We start from the raw sequence: 22,170 nt of genomic DNA on the forward strand, positions 1-22,170 counted from the left end.
GAAGCATGACAAGAACCTTCTAGAAAGGACCCCAGGTGGAGATGATTTCTAGTCTTCACAGTAGAAGTATAGACTATGCTTTACAGCACGTGTTGGTCGACATTCTCGCTATGTCTTACTTTACTCTTTTTTAAAGATTTTATTTATCCATGAGAGACACAGAGAGAGGCAGAGACACAGGCAGAGGGAGAAGCAGGCTCCATGCAGGGAGCCCGATGTGGGACTCGATCCCGGGACCCCGGGGTCACGCCCTGGGCCCCCAGGCGTCCCTGCTCCTAAAAGGGTGAAGTGGATTCGCTGTGAGCAAACCCTACCGGTCACTGCGAGAAACCGGGCAATGCCTCAGGGGGTGCAGCCATCGCCGCATCGAGGGAAGGAGCGAGCACACATCAGGCAGGACCAGGGCGATCCTGAGCCCACCCTGCAGCTCAGCGTGAGCCTGGGGTGGCCCATTCACAAGTGTCCTGTGCGTGAGCCCCTGGGGTCCTCGTGGTCCCCCCACGGTCCGGGTCGACCCCTAGCTGCAGGCCTTGTCACCTGTCCACCATGTGGTAGCAGGTAGTGGCCCCCCCGCAGGCCCTGCTGCACCTCCGGATGCCCCCAGGCTCCCACTGATGCCCCCCCCCCTGCCGTGCCCACTCCCCGGGCGCCCCTGGGGCGGCCTCAGCATCATCACTTCCCTCCATGCCGGTCCGCCTGCCCGTCTCTCCTCCCGGCTTCCGGGCTTCACCCGCTCGGCGTGGACCCGCTCTGACGGGCAGCGTGAGCCCCAAAGGCCAGAGATGAATGAGCAATTCCCTCAAGGTCTATCCCTGTCACCTCGATGCGGGTGGAAAAGAGCCGTTAACGCGTCCAGGCTTTGGCACTGTCCGTGGCCAGGGAACACGGTTAAGGCGGTTTCATGCACCCTGTCCCGGCGGCTGAAACGGGACGGTCCCAAGGAACGGAGAAGCGGCCTGAGCCCCGGCCACTCGCTGCCGCTCTCACTCTGCCCCTTCCGGGTCCCAGGCCGAGACACCGCGCAAGGACCCGCCTCCACGGGCCTCTCCGCGCAATGAGAGGCCACGGGGGTTCAGTTTAAGGGAAGTCCCTCGGTTTGGACCACATCTGCTGTGGGGGTGCAGCGTACCGGGTCATGGTCAGGGTCAGGCCGGGGTGTCCACCCCCACTCCCTGGGGCAGCTGTGTCTGCTTGGCCCTGAGACCCTACGTTTCATCCTCATGGAACGCGGGCGATCATAATCTGCTCTGCGGTGTTTTTCTAAAGATCACCTGAAATAAAACGCCCGTCAGCCGTCTGGCGCTCACTGTCTGGAGCACGCTGAGCGCCCACCGGGGTGTCCACTACCGCAGTCACTGATAGACTAGAGAAAACCCGCCTGCAGCAGAGGCACAGACGGAGGGTGCTGCCTTGATCCCAGCAGATAGCGGCTCCTCGGATGCCCGCTCCAACGCCGCCGCACGATCAGAGCTCTGCTCCGCATGGTGGGCAGACTTCCAGATCGCCAGCCACCACCTCCACCCCAACCGAGACAGAGAGCTGGGCACCCAGGTTATGTGCTGTGGAGACACGGATGGCAGGGTCCGCACGGCTGGCTCAGCTGACACAGGGGCGGAGCTGACGCCAGCACCCCCCATCCCGTGGCCCTGGGGACTCCAGCGGGCACGGCTCCGTGCAGCAAAAAGCCATGCGGTGCTTCTCGGGTGCTTCGCTGTGGGCCCTGAGCGCAGGAGAGTGGAGGGCGGCCGAGGGGTGTCCGCAAGGAAGAGACGGGATCCCCAAGAGAGCCCTTCCAGGAAGAGAACTTTGTGAAATGAGTGATTTTCCTCCCCAGGAAAATGTTACCATCTTCTAGCCTCTTTTGTTTTTATATAAAATTATGTCTCTTTTTTCCCCCAGATGCCGAAGCAAAAGTGATGCATGCTTTTGGGGGGTGCACCAAGTTTGCTCTGTGCCTCTGTGGGCCCCGGCACACTGCCAGGAGGCATCCACGCCCCGGGGTCTGCAGACACTGTTCACACACGCACGAAGGCTGGGTGCCTGTGGGTGGCAGCAGCCACGGCGGATGCCCCGTGGGCGTTCGCTCCCCTGTTTCCCAAGCACGGTGGGTAGAGGCTGAGTGCAGAGGTTCCCGTGCACGGTGACAGGCCCCGGGAGCCGTCAAGAGCCAGACACATGAGACACACGGGAGGCGGTAGCCAGCTGGGGGCACAGGGACGAGTAACATCACCCCCACACGGTAGCTGCCGCAGGAGAGCTCGGGAGTGGTGGTGGAGAAGTCAGCAGGGCACGGCTTGGCCGTGGGAGCAGTTCCCAATGATTCTGTGCTTTATGCTGGAAAGTGGGGTTTTTTTTAAGATTTTATTTACCTGAGAGTGTGAGAGCGCACGTGGGCAGTGGGCGGGTGAGCGGAGAGCAGTGGGACAAGGACACGCCAACCCGGGAGCCCGATGCAAGGCTGGACCCCAGGATCCTGGACCGTGACCCGAGCCAAAACCAGGAGCCAGACCCGCCTAAGCCGCTGGGCCGCCCTGGCGCCCCTTGCAGTGGAAAGTGGCTTTGATTGGCGAAGTTTCTCTGTCGTCGCCCGCCATGGGAGGGAGGCCGCTTCGCCTACGGAGCTGTTCGGGAGATGGGGAGCAGCCCGGAGCAGAGACCTGGCCTCGTGGGACCACAGGGCAGGGGACACGTCCTGGATGCCAGGTGGCCAAGCTGCCAAGCAGACACAGCCGGCGGCTTGCAGATGAACCCCGTGGCCTCGTAGAGTCAGGGAACTCGGGGTGCCAGTGGGTTGCCTCGGGTTTAGACAGACAAGGGGCCCCGGGGGGCTCAGGCGGTGACACGTCTGCCTGCGGCTCAGGTCATGGTCTCAGGGTCCTGGGATCGAGTCCTGCATTGGGCTCCCTGCTCCGTGGGGCGTCTGCTTCTCCCTCTGCCTCTAACCACCCTCCCCCTTCACCCCCATGTGCTCTCTCTTTCCCAAATAAGTAAATACATCAAATTCTTTAGAAAGCAAATCAGGAGACACAGGATGGCGCCCCAGCCATGGGGCGGGGGCGGGGGGGGGGGGTGTCAGGTGTCAATAAGTCCAAACAACTGCAGTCGCACTGACAGCGGGTGCTCTGACCACCGTGGCAGCTGGAAACCGGCAACACAGAGATAAATGGAAAATAATGGAAAATAACAGGTATTTAGAAAGTGAGCTAATCAACTTCCAAACGGCCCAAGGATCAAAAACAGCTACACGGCACTGAAGCTAAGAAAGTGGAACGTAGCAAAACGCGCGAGGGGCCACGAGGCCGTGTCCGGGGGGGAGCGTGTGGTCATGAGCATGTGTGTGTCCAGGGGGAAAGGTGCAAATCATAGATCTAAGCATCTCGCTCAAGAAGCTACAAAAAAAAAAAAAAAAAAAAGACAAATCAGTCAAAGGACAGAACCAAAAACAGAAAAGCGAGCGAAACATCAGAAGTCAATGAAATAGAAAACAGAATTAAAAAAAAAATTTTTTAAAACACAGAATTATCACTAAAGCCAAACATTTGTCTAAGAAAAAAAAAAAACACTAAGAAAACCGATGACCCTCCGACAAGAGCAATCAAAAAATGAAAATTAGAAGAGGGAGAGAGAGAGGGGAGCGCACGTTGAAATCTGTCGCTGAAGCGGAACATCCCACACATCGCTCGGCTCTGACAGCGACTCTACTGAGCCACGGGGGCTCCCGTGAGCCGCTGGGCCCCCCTCGTAGAAGCTCCCGGGAAGGCCGCGTGTTCACAGCAGCGGGGCCACTTGCGCCTCTGCCTCGGGCAGGACACCCGGATCCACTGCAGGGACCGCGGCTCCAGGAAGTCCAGAAACGGCATCAGCTCTTTAAGGGTACGTTTTAATTACTTGAAAAATGACTCGAGGCGGTGACATTTATCTTTAAATGTCGTTAACTTGGGGCGCCTGGTGGCTCGGTCCACTAAGTGACCCACTCAGGTCGGATCTCAGGGTCCTGAGTTCAAGTGCCATGTTGGGCTCCACACTGGGCCTGGAGCCCACTTAAGAGATAAAATGAAAGGGAAATCATTTAAATACCAGTAATTTTTCTAAAGGAGTGAATTTAGCACATTTGGTTCTCTCCTAACTGGAAGTATGGTGCCTCCTGCCACCCCCAATCCCTGCGAGCCCCCCACAAGCCCCTCCAAGCCCCCCACAAGCCCCCCAGGCTCCATGAGCCCCCCCAAGCTCCCCACGACCCCCGCAAGCCCCCTGAGCCCTCCACAAGCCCCTCCAAGCCCCCCACAACCTCCCCCAAGCCTCCACGAGCCCCCCTGAGCCCCCATGAGTGTTCCCGAGCTCCCCACGAACCCCTGCGAGCCCTCCACAAGCCCTTCTGAGCCCCCCACAAGCCCCCCCGAGCCTCCCCGAGCCCCCACAAGACCCTCCAAGCTTCCCACAAGCCCCCCCAAGCCTCTACGAGCCCCCCTGAGCCCCCGTGAGCACTCCCAAACTCCCCACGAGCCCCTGCGAGCCCCCACAAACCCCTCTGAGCCCCCAAGGCCCCCCGAGCTTCCATGAACTCCCCACAAGCCCCCACAAGCCCCCCTGAGCTCCCCATGAGCCCTCGAGCCCTCACAAGCCCCCCCAGCCCCTGCAAGGCCCCCGTGAGCCCCGATGAGCCCCTGCAAGCCCCCGCGAGCCCCCCACAAGCCTCCGAGCCCCTGCAAGCCTCCTGCTGGGGGGAGGGGGGTTGGTGGAGCCACGGGCACCACCAGCCCCTCCGCTGCTCAGCCACAGAGCTGTAGAGATGCCCTCCCACGCTTCCCCCGCCCCCGGGGACCCTCCTTTACTCCCATTTAGCCCCCGACTGGGCTGGGCCCCTGAGCACAGGCCCGGGGGGCACCTCACAAGCCTCGATCCTGTCAGGGTGCCTTCGCCCCCACGCAGCCCCCACACGGCCCCCACACGGCCCCCACGCAGCCCCCACACGGCCATGTGCGCCCTGCTGGACGGCCAGTGGGTCTCCAGGTCCCGGCCCAGACCCCGACTGTCCTGCGGGCTCAGTACGCGGTTGCCCGACCTCTAGATGAGTCCGTGCCCTCACTACGGATGCGCGGCGTGAGCGTGGTGGGCTCCCAGAGCTTTCTAACCCGAGCTACGAATCTGCAAGCCGACGTAGCAGCTTTCAATCGACTGTAAACTCAGGGCCACTCACTTGCTCCGGAGCTTACGTGCAGGCTCCGTGACTCCTGCCCTCACGTCAGAAGCTGCCGTTTCGGCCAGTCCCTTGCTGCACAAGCCCTGACTCAATGGTAAATCAGAAAACCCCGGGTACGAGCCACCTCAGGGCATACCCAGCCTTGCGGACGAGCCTCCAGAAGCCCGAGAGGAGGAGCGCAGCCAACATCACTCGGAAACGGGGAGGCAGGACGAGGGCTGCCCGGGGGCGGGCCCCCCTCCCACCTGCACCCGCACCCGCACACTCACCATATGTCTGAAGCTTCCCGCTCAGCGCGTCTAGGTCAAGGTGCAGCTGGCTCTCCACAAAGCTGCGGACGAACTTGTTCCTCAGGGCTTCCTAAAGAGAGAAGCCCGGCGTAGAGACCACCGCCTTTCCTCGAACGGGGAAACACCTGCTCTACCCAAGGTCTCGCTCGCACTGTGGGGGCCGCTCTGAGAACCAGCAACGCCGGCCCTCCGCTCCAGGACGGGCCCGGGGGCTTGGAACGCCCTGGGTCGGCCTGGGTGCCGGCAGCCCCGGCCGTGCCAGGGGGCGAAGGGACAGTGAGTCACTCCCCCCGTCCGGCCTCCCCCGCTGCACCCAGGGCTCGCTGGTCCGCACGGCCCTGCTCCCTCGCCTGCTGCCCGCACGGCGCGGCACGTCACCGAGCCCAGTCGCAGCATCCACCCGCAGGAGGACCCGGACACCGCAGCCTCCCCTGCGCGCCCAGCAGGGTCTCCGGGGCCCAGCCCGACTGCTTTACAGCTGGCGACTGGCTGTTGGCTCCTGGTGCGGCCAGAGTCCCGGCCTGAGGCGGGGTGGGGGGAGGACCAGTCCCAGACCACACAGCGCTGTGCAGCCAGACCGGGAACGAGAGCCCGTCGGGCCGGCCTTCACCTGCCTGTCGGGAGCACATTGGGAGCACAGGAATCAGGCCAGACGAGCACGCACGGGCATGGTGCCCACTGGCAGGCCCCAGGGGGCGGATGGGCACATGCTCAGCCCGGCTATTCCGTGGCCTGCTTGCGTGAGTCCTGAGTCCACGGTCGTTGGGTGCCGGGGAGGCCAGCGTAGGCCCCACGCCCCAAGTCAGGGGCACATTAGGGTGTTGGCCCACGAGGTCAGGGAGCCAAAGCCCAGCCCTTAACAGACCCCGGGGGACAAGCCCACACACCCCTCAGAAGACACAAGGACGCAATCGTGCCCCCGCTTATGCCACTTGAAGAACGAGCAGCCACTGGTAGACCATCCGTCGTGCTCGCGACAGCGGCCTGTGGTGCAGAGCAAGCCTGGCTCCCCTCACCGGCCCCACGTGCTCCACGCCGGGTCGCCGCCTCTGCCCACCAACAGCCCCCAATGGGCATCCCCGATGGGCAGCGCTTGCTTCCCAGCTCGTCCTCCCCCGCGGGTGCCCCCCCCTCACCTGCAGCTGGCTAAGCATCTGGCCGCTGCCGCCGCTCTGAAAGATGCTGGAAATCTTCAACAGTGTTTCTGCCAAGGTCGTGAGCTTGTCCACGAAGTGGAAGGTGTGATTTGCCTGCAAAACCAAGCGTTGGCGGGTGTGACTCCAGGCCTGCGGCCCTGGGGGGCGGGGAGGGGGGTGCTTCGGGGCTGTACGGGGACGCGGGGAGACAGCTGCGGCTGCACCAGCCAGCGGGGCCACGATCCGCCACTGCCGCCCGCAACCTTGAACCTCCCCAGGGCCGGGTGACCCACCCGTGTCCCGGCCTCCGAGGCGAGTCCCCAGACCATCGGCTGCCTCCCACCGTCCCCTAGGGCTGAGCTCCCGGGAGCAGCAAGGTCCCCAGCACACGGCGGCTACGAGCAGTGCTGCACACCCACACATCCTCCTAAAAATACACACTCGGCTAACATCCACGCCTTGGCTCCGTGAAACCCAACGGCAGCATCCCTACGGCACGCACCTCTGCGGGGGCTGGGAGCTGGGACTGAGGCAACCAAAGGGGAACCGTTAAAGGATCTTAAATCCATAAACAGAGGAGCGCCTGGGGGGCTCAGGAGGCTCAGGGTGGAGCGCCTGCCTTTGCCCAGGCGTGACCCGGGGTCCCGGGATCAAGTCCCGCGTCGGGCTCCCGGCATGGAGCCTGCTGCTCCCTCTGCCTGTGTCTCTGCCTCTCTCTGTGTCTCTTGTGAATAAATAACATTTTATTTATTTATTTTTATTTTTTTTACTTTTTTTTAAATGACTTCAAGGACATCTGGGTGGCTCAGGCCCGCGGTTTTGAGTTTGAGCCCAACATTGGGTGTACACGTTACTGAAATAGATTTTTTTAAGACTTAAAATAACAACAACAAAAAAAAACAACTGACTTGGATAAAAAGAAAACCAATAAGTACATGGGCTGCTTTCCTAAATACACAGCAAGATCTACAAATCTCCACTCGTTCCAATTTTAAATGATCTAATACAAACTAAAATAGCAGGGGACATTGAAATATTAATATTGTATGAATTCAGATACTCAGAATAACCAGAGATGATTCTTTTAAAATAATAATCATCGATACTTGATAGAAAAAAATGGTCTAAAAATTAAAACTAACAGTTGAATTTAATAGTATTAGGAAACAAAGCTACCAAATATGGAAAATCCCTAGGACATGCCCAGCGGACCGTGTTTAAGCCGCAGAATGCCATCCGGGCGACCCCAGCCCCAGAACCCCAGGGAGGAGGGCTGTGTCCCCGAGCCAGGGCGCCCAGGGTGCACCTCGCACCACTCTCCCCACAAAGAGCCAGGAAATCACAAGCTGAAAACGAGGGAAGCAAGGACCTGACACCGTATTGAGATCCTTCGGATGTCGAATGACTGGCAAGTGTTTAAAAGCAGCCGCCAAACACGACACGAGGGTTAGCACATAACAAAACAAGAAACCCGGGGCTTAATATTTCCCCTTTTTTTTCAAGATTTTATGTATTTATTGGCAGAGAGAGAGCATACAAGTCGGGGGGGGGCAGCAGATGGAGAGGGAGACGCAGAAGCCCCATTGAGTCCCCGACGTGGGACTCAATCCCAGGACCCCGGGATCACGACCTGAGCCGAAGACAGACACTCACCCACTGAGCCACCCGGCGCCCTATCATTTAATTCACTCTTATTTGCAAGGCAGTGGCTTCTTTGAACCACAGAACACTGAAAACATTTCCCCTTTGATTTAAGAAATCTCGACACCGGACGTGGGACTCGAACTCAGGACCCCGAGATCAAGGGTCGGATGCCCTTTTCAACCGAGCCAGCCGGACACCCCCTTAGTTTTAAAAGTTGGAATTTACAAGGGAGCTGTGATATGGTCACGTTCTATGAAATCCCCGGAACACCCAGAACCCCTGAAAGCTTAACGAGGAAGGGTGTCCGGGGGCTCCGGTGTGTGCCCAGGCCTGTTACGAGCGTAGCTCTGGGAGGACGAGCTCCCGGTGGCTCTCTAGACCCAGATTCAGCAACTATCCCTCCAAAGTAACATTTTCAAGACAAAGACCGAAGTCACTGACGACATGCAGAAGGCAGGGAGCTACATGCAGCTCCCGAGCCGAGTCACAACCTGGGGTCATGCAAGAGCCGCTTGGAGCAAAACAAACTAACGCAATGGCTCACGCGACCACACGCCAGCACTATCCTTTTCCTTTTCCAGTCAGGACCACTTGAAGCTTACACGCGTGTCCTCAGGAGAACACAGGGTCCTCCCGACTGCATGTCCATCCCCCTGAGGGCCTTGAAAGGTGCCTGGGAGCTTCCTTACAAGCCACCGCCCGACTCGGAAACAAAACACAGATTACAGCACAATCTGCTCAAAAGGACAAGGACATGCAAGTATGAATAATCACCAGTCTTGCAGTGCCTGGGGGTGGGCGCCACATAAGGCCCGGAAGGAAGGACCAGCAGAACTGTGTGACCCCAGGGCCGTTCCCAGGAAGCTGATCTCGCCTCCTCCCCGGAGTGAAGCTGACAAAGCCTCACTATCAACCTGGAAACGTCGACTACAAACACATCGGCTCTGACGCATCCTTAACCTCCAGATGCGTCGAGTCAGAGACCAGCCCTCATCCTCCACATTCTCCTGGACCCACGGGCACCGGGCTTCTGTGTAATCATCCTCACGGCAGAGGCTGCTCCACACAACACCCCTGTCACCAAGTGTCCTTTAGGAGCGGGACCCGCCCCACAGAACAGCAGGAGCAGGCAAAGGCCACCAAGAGCCGCGATCTGCACACAAACACACGTGCATCGTTACGAGCCTTTGAAGACCGCTTCCCAGCATTGTGGGTACGGTCAGTAAGATCCTTGGTCATTCGGACTTACCTTTTTTTTTTTTTTTTTTTTTTAAGACTTATTTATTTACTAAAAGAGAGAGAGAGAGAATCCTTCAGCAGACTCCCGGCTGAGCGCAGAGCCCAATGCAGGGCTCCATCCCATGACCCTGAGACCGCGACCTGAGCCAAAATCAAGAGTCATGCGCTTAACCACCTGAGCCACCCCAGAACCCCCAGACTTACCTTCTGGATGACCTTGTTAATCTCTGGAGTGTTTGGTGTGTACAGTATTTTCCCGTGTAATATAGGCTTGAGGAAGGACCACACCAAAGCACCATTTGGAGACTGTAGAATTTCCTGATAGAGGTTCAAGCAAAAAGGTGCTGGGGTAATTAGAAAAAAAAATAAAAATAAGAAAGAGTCAGGATACGGGATGCCCAGACTAAGAGCGACGCTCCCTTGCATATCCATATGGCGTCGCACTTTACAACGGGTGAAACACACTGAGATCTATTTTTCATGCCACGATTCTGAATTTGGGCAGTAAATATGAGAATGATCTTTCCTGTTGCTGGCTTTAGTGGCTCCCGTCTCATAAGAAATTTCAAGATACCGTGGTCATTTCAGTCATTGGAAAGAGAGGACAGCGTGACCTTGACACACTCAGCAATATGAGCACTGACAAAGGCACCAGCAAATAGGAGCAGAAATGTACCTGAACTTTAATCTAGAAAACTGTCAACACTTACAGCATTGAGAACAGAATCGGGTTTTTCCTATGAAATTAGCTTTATACATCGCTCCTGAATTTTCTTCCCTGCACCTACGAAGCAGTGTTGACCTTACTGCTTGTGATATAAATTGCCTTATTTCCACTCTGACACTTTCTCCCTCAGGATGGCTTCCACGTTGCTGTGTGCTGATTGGTTTTAACTGAAGGTTTACTCGACTGACCTAACCCAATAGATACCTACTGGAGGTAGATCCTCCACCAGCATAAGGGTTGTTAACCAAATATTATGAGGTTTGTGCGTGTTTTGATTTTTATGTAGCCCCCATGCTCAGTGTGGAGCCCAACACGGGCCTCGAACTCACGACCCTGAGATCAGGACCTGAGCTGAGATGAAAAGTCGGACACTCAACTGACTGAGCCTCCCAGATACCCCAAAATATTATAAGGTGTTAAGCTTGTGGTGAATAATACTTCAGCAGAACTGGGGCTTTCACCCCTGAAGTCGAGTATTTATATTTACGATGAATATATCTTAGCTTTGATACCAGGATTCCTGACGTCCAAGATATGAATAGTGCCTTCGTGATTATTCCCACTGTTAATTTCATCTTCCCAAATTCTCCATTTGAAAAGGAAAAAGACCAGCTCTTTTTATTCAACAATTGTTGAATTTTTAATCAACTGCAATAAAATTGATAGAAACTCCTGAGATATAAATTAAGAGCATAACTACACAATGAATTTTAAACCATCATGTCTAAAAGCTGATCTTACTAATATTTTTTTTAAAGTCACAGTTTAAATTATCAGCATAATTGAAACAGTAATGATTTCCATTTCAGAAAAGACATAAACATATAGATGTACAGAACAAGAAATCTGAAACCAAGACTCCTGACATCGGTCACTTGAGAGCTGAGTGACCTTAGGTAAGTCACTTAGCCTTCTCTGAGCTTCTAGTATGTCATGTAGAAAAGGAGGGTACTAATATTGTCCATGGTTAATGTGACAGTCATTTGAATTACGATGTATGAAAAAAACAAGAAAGACTGGTCCTCCATGGTAGCTGAATGACTGGATGGATGAATGGTTGAGTGGATGGATAAATGGATGGATGGGTAGATGGGTGGATGGGTGGATGGATGGGTGGATGGATGGATGGATGGATGGATGGATGGATGGATGGGAAGGTGAATGGATGGAGGGATGGAGGGATGGATGGACAGATGAATAGGGAGATGGATGGATGGATGGATGGATGGATGGAGAGATGGATGGGGAGGTGGGGAGGTGGATGGATGGATGGACGGATGGAGAGGTGGGGATGGATGGATCAGTGGATGGATGGATGGATGGTGGTGGATGGATGGGGAGGTAGATGGATGGATAGAAGAATAGATGGACGATAGGTAAGTGAACAGAAGAATGGATAGATGATAGGGCGGGTGGATAGATGGATGGATACATGAGTGGATGGATGGATGATGGAAGGGTAGACAGATGGATCAATGGATGGGTAGAGGAATGGCTGGATGATTAGATTTGATAAGCAAGTAAAAATCCTCAGGAAACCCAAATGCAAGAAAAAAAAGAAGAAATGAGAATTGAGAGGTAGACAACAAATTATCAAATATTAATAACATTAACGTGTTTCTGCTGCCAAATCATGTTATATTTGGCAGGTGTCCCAATGGTCCATTAGCTGGTGAGCGCACTGGTGCACACTGTCTGTGAAGTAGCTGTGAGGGTGCTGCCATGGGGCTCCCCACCCTACACCTCCAGTTCCACAAACCACCACTCTCCTCCTCTTCCCAGTCCCACAGACACTCTCTCCATCCCAGGCTCGCTGTATGTAAGCATCAATTCAAACATCTATTTCGTACGTTAAGTAAAGCGATATAAACCTATAATGCATAACTGATAACTGATGGGGAGCATCTCATACACGGGGGCAGGTGGTGGCCAGAATGCTAACACGGCCACCGCTGGACGGCACACCTTGACCTGTGGACAGAGCTCATGGGTATATGGCGGACGCCGGGCCCAGGCTGGCTCCACAGGTGACGTAAAGGAATCCTGGAGGTATAAGGAAGGTCCTAACCAGCTGACTTGGAGTTTATCAAAAAGAAGATTTCCCTGGCTGAGCAATGCAATAAAAACCACTATTAAAAATACCGGAAGCCGGGATCCCTGGGTGGCTCAGCGGTTTGGCGCCTGCCTTCAGCCCAGGGCGTGATCCTGGAGACCCGGGATCGAACCCACTTCGGGCTCCCAGTGCATGGAGCCTGCTTCTCCCTCTGCCTGTGTCTCTGCCTCTCTCTCTCTGTGTGACTATCATAAATAAATAAAAATTTATAAAAAATAAAAAAATAAAAATAAAAAATAAAAAGACCGGAAGCCCCAGAGTTGGACACTCCTGAGGCCCCAGTGCGTCTGGGACCCCGGCTCCCCTGCACCGGGGAGGGGCCTGGGCTCCCCTGCAAACCCGCTATGTCCTGCAACTGGGGAAATGCATGTGGCTTCCCCCAAATCTGTGGAGCTCAGGGGCAAGGGTGGTGGATGGGTAGGTGGCCTCCTGCCCCACATCAGGGGGACACGTTCTAGGTAGGAAGGCCTGGAACGTGCTGGGGGGCCTGGGTGTGGACGGCTCAGCGTCCCCCACCCCCGCACACGCACACGCAATCTCGTCTGGGAGGCCACTCTTGGCCGGTGAGCCCCCACCTTCCCCCAGAACGTTCAGCACAGAGCAGCGCTAAGGGCCGAGACCCTAAGTAACCGGATCAGACGCAAACAACCGCCGTCTTACTTGCGTCCTCAGGAATGTTGAACTTCTCCTTGTCCCCGCCCAGGAGCTCGGTAACTTGAGGCAGGTTCATGAAGGAGTTGGAGCCGCTGAAGAGCGACGCTGGCTCCTGGCAAACCTGCTTCACCACGAACTGGAAAGAACCGAAGGCTGTGCTCCCGCCCCGACCCTGCTGCGGAGCCTGAGAGCGGGAGGAAGACAGAGGGCATATGAACAGGGGCTCCGACCTCCGAGGGGAAGGACGCACCAGATGCTCACCGCGGCCCCGCGTGCAACCTCTGCTGCGGGCTCCTCCGACCTGGGCACGCGCAGCCTGTCACGCGGTGGGGCCTCTGCGCACGCAGGCGCCCAGCGCATCCCCGACCGTCCCGCGAGGGATGAACACTCCCTCCGACTACCCAGCGGTCTCCTGGGCTGTCTCCTGCCCCGTCACCGCAGGACGTGACGGCGGTGAGCACAGCCCTGTCCCGCCTGGCCCGGCACTGTCCTGCGCATCCGCTCCCCGCACGCACCCGTCCCGGCGGACGGCGGCCAGCAAGGGCTCGCGTCACGCCACTGACCGCATTCAAGTCTCTGTTTTCATCGGCCGCAAACGACTTGCAATTTGTGAACCAATTATTTATATGTAAATACACGCCCCAAGGTTTTTGAAAGCGCTTCACCCCCGGAATTGAGATAAACGGGCCCTCGGAATCTTGTTCGTGCGGAGTCGGTGCGGTGACTCCCGACTTCACGGATGATGCGTGAGCACCCATGGGTGGACGCGGCTCAGCGAAGCCTCCGGGGGATGCCCGGCCCCGCGGGGCCACAGAAGGCACTCCCGCCCCTGTATGTTGCCGCACGCGGACTTGAGATGTGAAGAAAGAGATAAACAAATGCAAAGACGCAGCAAATCGGAGTAATGCCCCGGGCGCCCCGAACACACACCCACCTGGTCAAAGTCGGGCACGTCGGGCACGTCCAGCAAGGTGGTGACTTTATACGTGCGGAGGAACTCGGGGAGCTGCTCCAGGATGTGGCCTGCTTTGGGGAGCAGCTGGCTGAGCCTGGAGACCACGTCCAACAGAGCGCCGAGCGCGCGGCGGACTTCCAACGGCATCAGAACCTCAAAGCAGAAAACACGACACCAGATAACCGACGTGGCACTTTGGAGGGTCCAGAGCTTGCTGGAGCACGGGCGGCCCGGCTACGTGACCTCATTCTCTCTGGAACGAGGGAGAGGACTTCGCTTTGCCATAGAAAGGTCCTCCTCATGCCACACCTGGCTGGGCTCCCTGGCGCATGCTAGGCTGCACCCGCACATCCCAGCGCACGCCGGGCCTGGATGCGGTCTCTCGTGAGAAATTCAAACCGTTTTCAACATATTTCTCTTGACCTTGGAGGCGCCTAAACCGCGGACATTTAGGAGGGTGCAGAGGCGGCCGTCCTTACGGGGGAACCGCCTCCACGTACCGCTAGAACCGCGCGGTTCGGTCCTCATCTGGACACGTGGCCGCCTGCTTCGTGGACGAGTAGACGCGAGCACGGCGAGGAGCCTCATGTCGGAGTCCACGGGCCCTAGGGACAGCAGCGCCCCTGGAAGCCTCCGCGCCACCACCGACCCGGCCCTCTGCGCTGTCCGGGTCCCGGGGGGCGGGGACACGTGCCTTAGGAGCTGCCGGCCTCGGGGAGCAGCGCCGCGACGCGGGGTTTGTTGGGTAAATGGATGAATGAGGAGCCGCGGCCTCTTTCCAAGGGAAGGAGGGAACCACGGGGGCCTCCTCCGTCCACGTTCATTTGCACACTGAATTTTTTGGGCTTTGGGACCCAGGCCGAGGCCCTGTCACTGCCACCTGCTTCTGCTCATCAGCGTCTGCACCTGCGCCTCGGCGGCGGCGGCTGCGCGCTGACCTGCGGGCCGGAGGCCACTGCTCCTCCACCCCCCAACCCCCGGCCGGGCTCAGCCCAGGCTCGCTGGCAGGCGGGAGCCCGTGTCTACCGGCCGTCGTCGCCGCGGCCTGCAGGGGAGGCGTCCGGGCGCCTGTGTGCCAGAGACGACGGATGGGGCCACAGCACTGGCAGCCTCATGGGTCCTGCCCCGGTGTCGGGGAGCGGGGGGTTCGGGCGGGCGAGTGGGTGTGCGGGGCCCCGCATTCCACCCAGGCTGGACTTCCCCCCACCTCCCCTCCCGCAGAACCGGGTCCCCTCGGCTTCCGACAGCCAGGCACCCGAGGCTCCGGCCCAGGACGCGCGCGGTCAGCGGCGCCCTCCTCCTTCTGCCTGGGAGCCTGGCCCCAACCCACACCTCCTCTCGATCGCTCCTCAGGGTTCCTGTCTGGAAGCACCGATCTCAAGTTGGGGGCCCCTGAGAGCATCTGCAGGCCCCAAGACACTGGCGTTGGGGCCGCGGCAGACTTGGGGCGCAACGAACGTGGGACCAAACCACGCACACGTCAGCGGCGGTGTCCATCCAGCCTCCTGGGCAGGGTGGCCTTGCACAGGGGGGACCCTCAGGGGAGCTTCCCTCCTCCTTACAGACTTTTACATGCACGCGATCTGACATTAATTAGCATTCGATCTCAGAACGTGTGCGTGTGTGACCCTCACGGACCCACGGGAGGGAGACCACAGAGGAGATGGGGTTGGGATCGAAGCCCCCAGCTCCAGCCTCCACAGCTGACCTCCGGGCCGGGCACCCAGAGCCCCCTCGCCGCCCTGACACACCTGTGGCATCTCTGAGCAGCCCAGGCGTCAGCAAACCACCCCTGGGGGACTCGAGGACCCAGGCCTGTCCCTACGGGTGGGGGCGACTCCCAGACTCAGTGGGGACAGAGGACAAGAAGAGGTGGAGCCCAGAGAGCAGTCGGTGGGGGGTGAGGGCGCCCCGGGTCGGCCGTGCTCCCTGCCCACGGGGGTGGGGGGTTCAGTGCAGGGTGAGGGCGCCCCGGGTCGGCCGTGCTCCCCACCCATTGTCATCCCCGTCCCACACACTGTCCTGGGATGTCTCAGAGCCCCCTCCCCTCGCCCCACTGCGAGCAGGAGTGTGGGGGCAGGTGTGAGCTGGTTCCTGGGCACCAGGGCCACGGACGGTGGGAGCGGCTCCCGCCTCGGCCAGGGTGCTGGCCCGGCCACAGGAATCCGCTGCCCCAGTGGTGCCCTCGGAAGGGCCCTTAAAGGGGCGGGAACCCGGCCCCAGGGTTTAGGTGGGGCTGTTCCTCGCACTGACCACACCGACTGTCACCGTGTGGTGTCAAGTGTCCCAAGGGGCCCGATTCCAGGACCGGGGGTTGGGAGGGCCCGGACGGCGACCTGAGCGCTTGCATCCCGGGCACCACCCCAGAACCAGCAAGCACGAGACCCGGAGGTCAGCTGGGGACCCGCACCTGCCGCCCCCGCCGGGGACAGGTCAGTGCCGAGGGGCGCCGTGCGCCGAGCCAGGCCCCCCCAGCAGTCACCCCCTTACTTTGTAAATGAGCCTCCGCAGGTCCAGGTTCTGAGTCAGGGACACGACAAGCGCGTAGGCCCGGGGCCCGGGCAGGCCACACAGCTCCCTGGCCGCCTGCGCAGACGTGGGGTCCTCGGGAAACGCCAGCAGTGGGCGCAGGATGTCGGCGTCGCACCTCCCAGACAGAGCCAGCGCCAGGGCACCGGGGAGCACCTGTCGGAGCAGGAGGTCAGGGGGCGCAACCGGCCCAGAGCCCCCAGCGAGGAGCCCCGACTCCTCCCTGGCACACAACCCCCACCCCCCAGCACCCGGCCGCCCCGGCACAGAGCCTCTGCGCTCGCCCCCCTCCCCCAAGGCCTGAGGATTTACCCACAGATACATGGAGCCCCAACCTCTGTTGGGTCCTCACGGTTTGAGTGGGGACGTTCCCGCCACGTGCACAGACGCCCCGTGTGACCCTCCGGCCTCCCCCCTGCACCGCGGCCCCACCCGGCCGCTGACCCTGCCCCGTGAGGCCTCCGCCTCCGACCTCCGCCTCCCTTCCTCCCTCATCTTTCAGGGGAGACCAGCTCACAGGTGGTCACGGTTTTTGCTTGTTTTTTTTTTTTTCTTAGATTTTATTTATTTATTCATAGAGACACAGAGAGAGAGAGGCAGAGACACAGGCAGAGGAAGACACAGGCTCCATGCAGGGAGCCCGACGTGGGACTCGATCCCAGGACCCTGGGGTCACACCCTGGGCTGCAGGCGGCACTAAACCGCTGTGCCCCCGGGGCTGCCTGGTCACGGTTTTTAAAACAAACAGCCCGCCGCTCAGGAGGGACCCGGGCTGCCCAGCACCGCTGATGGCCCACCCTGGACCCCGTGGGCTCCTGGACCCCCGGACCCCCTGACCCCATGCACCCCTGGACCCCATGGATCCTTGGACCTGCAGACCCATGGACCCTTTGACCCCCCCCCAGACCCCTGGACCTGTGGACCCATGAACCCATGAACCCCTGGAACCCGCAGATCCCATGGACCTGTGGACCCTGTGGACCCTGTGGACCCTGTGGACCCTGTGGACCCGCGTACCCCTGTACCCGCCACAGGGAGCGCATCTGCCGTGTCCCTGCGCGGGGGCGGCCGTCCACTAGCGGCCTGTGCAGCGGGATAGGCACGGGGCAGAGTCTCACGGACGGACTTCCCGGTGGTGTGGACGCCGGGACGCACAGAATCGGGCAACCCGCTGGGGCCAAGAAGACCCCTGGGAAGAGATGCCGCCGTTGACTTATCAGGGGCCTTCCTGTGACACCTAAGGAGCCCAGGGAAGTCAGGAAGGAACGGGAGACACCGGGTATCTGTGTGTGGGGGTGTTTTAAGGACTCGGCCCAGGTGCTCAGCGGTCTGAGCCCCAGACCCATGGGATGGGCGGGGCAGGGGCTGCAGATGGAAGAACTGCCGCGGGAGCTGGGGGCAGACTCCTCTCCTCCTGGGGTCAAAGGCTTTCCCCTTACAACCGTCAACTGATTGGACAAGGCCCACCCACATGGTGGTCTTAGCACACCGACCTTGGACGTAGACGTTCATCTGCCCTCGGGAACACGTTCACGACAGCAGTGACGCTGGTGCTTGACCGAACACGAGGTGCCAGTCGGCGGCCTCCCAACCAGACGCAGATGGCCAGCTCGGCCTCACTGCGCTGGTGACGACGCACCACTGGCACGAGGACCCTCAGGAGGGACAGAGGCTCCAGGAGAGGCCGAGGGCGATGGGCCCGCACCCACTCTCCCTGCTGAGCCGCCCCCACCTGCCCTCTGCCCCCCACCCCAATCCCTTAGCGCTTCAGGAAGGGCACCTGGCGGAAAGGGAGGTTTCCAGTGAATGAATGAATGAATGAATGAATGAGGGCTGCTGCCGTCTGTCCGGGTCTGTCCAGGGCCCTCGTGCCCCTGACACACATTCCCTGTGGCCACCTATGAACCTGATGTGACAAATCCGCACCCTGGCTCGGGGCAGGACCGACGAGCCCAGGGAAGAGGACGTGGAGGTCGCGGCCACGGCGCTGCCGGGAGCCGGGCGGCCCAGAAAGTACCGGGCCCCCCAGCGCCGCCCGGTCCCCGACGCAGAGCCATCCCAAGGACCTGGGGACACCGGCGGGTCCGGGGATTCATGTAGCGAGCGAAGCCTAGTGGAGTCGCAGGAAGGCTCCCCCCCTCCTCCCACCACCACCCCGCCCTGGGGTCTGGACACCCAGGGTCTGGACAGCAAGGGCGCCAGGTGGGACGGGGTGGGACGGCCTGCGGCGTGGAGCGCCGGTGACACCTGCTGGCTGCCGGGCGCCGCCAGCCTCTGCTCCCATGCGGGAGCCACAGGGACCCTAACCCTGCTTCCCCACCAGGCGCCCGGCTGCACCTCGGGTCCGACCCCACGCGGACCAGGTGTTCGGGAACCGCCTCCGGCAGCTTCCCGGGAGGACAACGGCGCGACTCGCCACAGACGACTGATGCCATCGCTTGAGTTCCGGTTTCCTGGCTCTGCCCACTCTGCCCTAACGCAGGTTATTCTGAAGGACGGGGCGTCGGGGGGCAGCAGGCTCCGTCCCAGAGCGCTGCGCCAAAGCCAGAGTCGCGGTAACACGAGTCAGCTGAAGCTTCTGCTTTCCCGGGGACAGAAGGCTCATGTCCGTGCTGCGGCCTACTAAGTGTGCAACAGCAGGACGTCACTTAAAATATATTTCTGGATTAAAAAGTACTTTATTGGGACTCCCGGGCGGCTCAGCGGTGGAGCATCTGCCTTCGGCCCAGGGCATGACCCCAGGGTCCCGGGATCGAGTCCCACATCGGGCTCCCTGCACGGAGCCTGCGTCTCCCTCTGCCTGGGTCTCTGCCTCTCTTTCTGAGTCTCTCATGAATAAATAATCTTTTTTAAAAAATTAAAATAAAAAATTAAAACTACTTTATCGCTCCAAACCGCTAACCACCACCTGCGCTCACAGCGAACCGTAACCACGGCTCACAGGCGTGTGTAACAATTGTGAGAGTCTGAGACGCTGCAAGCACTATGGAAACACGACAGACGGGACACGGGGGCGCCGCCAACCCTCAACTGCGCGCCTGTAGCCGATGCACAATAAATAATAAATAAATAATTTAAAATAAGTAAGTAAATAAATAAATAAATAAATAAATAAATAAATAAAACCAATGTACCCGGAGGGTTGCCCGGGACCCCGCTTAACCAAAATCAACGTGAGATTAAATGTCACCGGGGCCCCGCTGGCTGCCAATAAACACCTTCACTTGAGAGCCGTCGTCACGGCTTCTGGAAGGTTCTCAGAGCAGAAAGTCAAATGCCAACTGCAAGCGCTTGAGAGGCCCCTCAGAAAAGCTCGAGCTCAGGCTCAGGCGACTGCAGCCCGGAGACGTGGACTCGCTCTTCCAGCCTCTGCACACAAACGACGGGCGGCATCGGGCGGCTCGTGCACCCCCCGCCCGGGTGCACTGGCCTCGTCGCCACCGCGGTGACAGGACGCAGCTCACCACCCGACCGCTGACACGATGAGCCTCCCTCCACACGCCCCCGGACGGCACACGGGTTTGCGTGTTGTTGAGAATTCTGCAAACCCCACGTAAGCCGGCAGGCCCCCGGGGTGCCGTGCATGTGGGCTGGGACCAGCGAGAGTAAACATCAGTGCCGAGTTACCCTTTCCAGCCCCAAAAAGACAATGCCGTGACATTAGAGATGCCAAGGTCCTGGCATGACAGGGACGCCTCCCCTTCCTTCCCGCCCGCAGCCACCGACTGCCCCGCAGACGATGACAGGGGCCGGGGACGCGGCCCACGGCACCAGGCTGGCCGGGAGGGGGCAGAGGCACGGCGGCCCACACCTGCAGACCCGAGACACCGGCCTCTAGGATTCTGTGGATAGTGTCGTCGGAGATGTGGATGGAGGAGCGGAGCTCGCCGGTCAGCCTGGAGGTGTCCTGCATCAGATCTTTGACTTTTACATCTGAAAAAGCATCAAAGGGAGGAGATCCCGTCATAATTAACGTCCCGGCCGCTGTGACTACAAGGGTCCCCGGCGCAGCCTGGCTAGGATCACCAGCCCGGGGTGACGCTGGACAGAGACGTGCCCTCCCTCCAAGGAGCGAGGCCGTTCACCCCAAAACACACGCCCGGGCCGTGCGGCTCCCCGACCGTCGACCACACTCCCGGAGCCCCGCGCCCCGAGGGATCTGCCCCGGAGAGGCCTGCTTCCCGGGCATGGAGGCCGGCGCCTGCAGGCCTTATCCCGCTCTTTCTACCAAGCGGAGGATCAGGTAGGGAGTTTCCCAAACGCCCTGCACAAGCGTGTGGGCGCATCACGGGCGCTGAGAACCGTCGGCTCGGCGGACGGGAAGCTCCCTCCCGCTCGGGGGTGCCAGGACGTCCCCGGGCTCCCCTGAGCCCGAACTCGCCGTCCCGTAGCGCGACTTCCCCTCCACACGGTCTCTGCCGATGGCCCACGTCTGCGGGGGCGGGGGGGGGGGGCGCCCGCCCTGGGTGACGACGCGGACCCGGAGGAGCCGCCTTACCCTCGGCCGCCGTGACGTTGCTCAGGAAGGTCAGCCCGGGAAGCCGAGCCCGCCAGGCCCTCTGGAAGCCGTGGGCCAACCTACAACAGCAGGAAGCCAGAGCTGACGCGAGTGACATGGAGCAGCAGAAGCGGGGGTGAGCGGGAGCCCCCAGGGAATCACCCAGCCCACATCTCCCACTGCCCTCCGGGTGCCGGCGCCCACGGCCTCCCCAACTCCAGCAGGGTCCCCGGAGCCCCGGCGGCGACGATGCCTCATAAGTGGCTTCCCAGGAATGTGGAAAGGTCACCTAGAACAGACGGCCCCGGCCCGTACGTACGTGGGCACGAGCCGCTGAGCCGCGAGCAGCGGCGACGGGCACTCACAGCCCCGGCCGGCCGCGGGCTCCAGGCCGCCCCTGAGACGCCGCAGGGAGGTGGACAGGTTCCGGCCCAGGCTCTCACAGCTCAGCCGAGGGGGCGAGGACCACATCGTCTGTATTTCCTAGAGAAACAGAAGGTCTAGTCAGAGCGTGTGCTCGTGGGGCTCCCGTCCCGTCTCCTGGCGCTCGGCCGGCGCTCAGCACACCCAGGGCGGCCGGCCCGGAAGGAAGGTGTCCGAGGTACGTCGACACGTAACAGAGTATTCCTGCCAAACGTGGCTTCTGACACTTTCCCTCGAAACCACCAGGAGCTTCCCTCGCAAAGGAGGCTGTGACTCGCGGGGCCACGCGGAGACCGCGGAGACACACACCCCGCGAGGGGACTCCGCTGCCCGGAGGCCGTCCTCGCAGCCGTGGGTGCGGCTGCAGGCGGGTCGGGCTGGGGCTGCAGGTCTGAGCCCGCGGGAGCCGCACAGGGCCGCGCGCCCCGTGCTCCGCGGGGACACTGCAGCCCTCAGGGGGTAAACACGGCCGGGACCCGGGGACGCGGTCAGAGGCCTGGGCCGACCAAGTCCACGAGCTCCACGTCTGGACTCCCTGCTTCACAGTCCAGCGCACTTTGTGTTCCGTCTCCGCTGAGCTCCGTGCTGAGGGCGGCAAGGAGCCGGCGAGAGCTGGTCCCCGTCCCGACCACCGGCTCCGCAGGGCGCTCCCTCCCGGGGACCCCTACGCCGGCGCCGACAGCACCCCCTAGGCTGTTGGCCATATGCCGTCTGCCGGCTGCGGGGCCCGGGGCACCTTCCAGCGAGCCGGACGACGGTATT

At 60.1% G+C, this 22,170-nt stretch overlaps 1 protein-coding gene across 1 annotated transcript in view; it reads right to left on the reverse strand.

Moving 5' to 3' along the window:
- ABCA13 (ATP binding cassette subfamily A member 13) overlaps positions 1–22,170 on the reverse strand; it is a 188,038-nt gene that overhangs the window by 138,161 nt on the left and 27,707 nt on the right. Inside the window, exons 13-21 of the mRNA XM_072791800.1 lie at positions 21,305–21,468; positions 20,986–21,065; positions 20,299–20,420; positions 16,449–16,643; positions 13,938–14,111; positions 13,010–13,187; positions 9,714–9,853; positions 6,627–6,740; positions 5,470–5,560 (exon numbers count right to left, since the gene is read on the reverse strand). Of these exons, the coding sequence (XP_072647901.1) occupies positions 5,470–5,560; positions 6,627–6,740; positions 9,714–9,853; positions 13,010–13,187; positions 13,938–14,111; positions 16,449–16,643; positions 20,299–20,420; positions 20,986–21,065; positions 21,305–21,468 (1,258 nt within the window). The remainder of the gene's footprint in view (positions 1–5,469; positions 5,561–6,626; positions 6,741–9,713; positions 9,854–13,009; positions 13,188–13,937; positions 14,112–16,448; positions 16,644–20,298; positions 20,421–20,985; positions 21,066–21,304; positions 21,469–22,170) is intronic.

The sequence above is a fragment of the Canis lupus genome, chromosome 21, assembly GCF_048164855.1.
Source record: "Canis lupus baileyi chromosome 21, mCanLup2.hap1, whole genome shotgun sequence".
NCBI classification, from domain to species: Eukaryota; Metazoa; Chordata; class Mammalia; order Carnivora; family Canidae; genus Canis; species Canis lupus.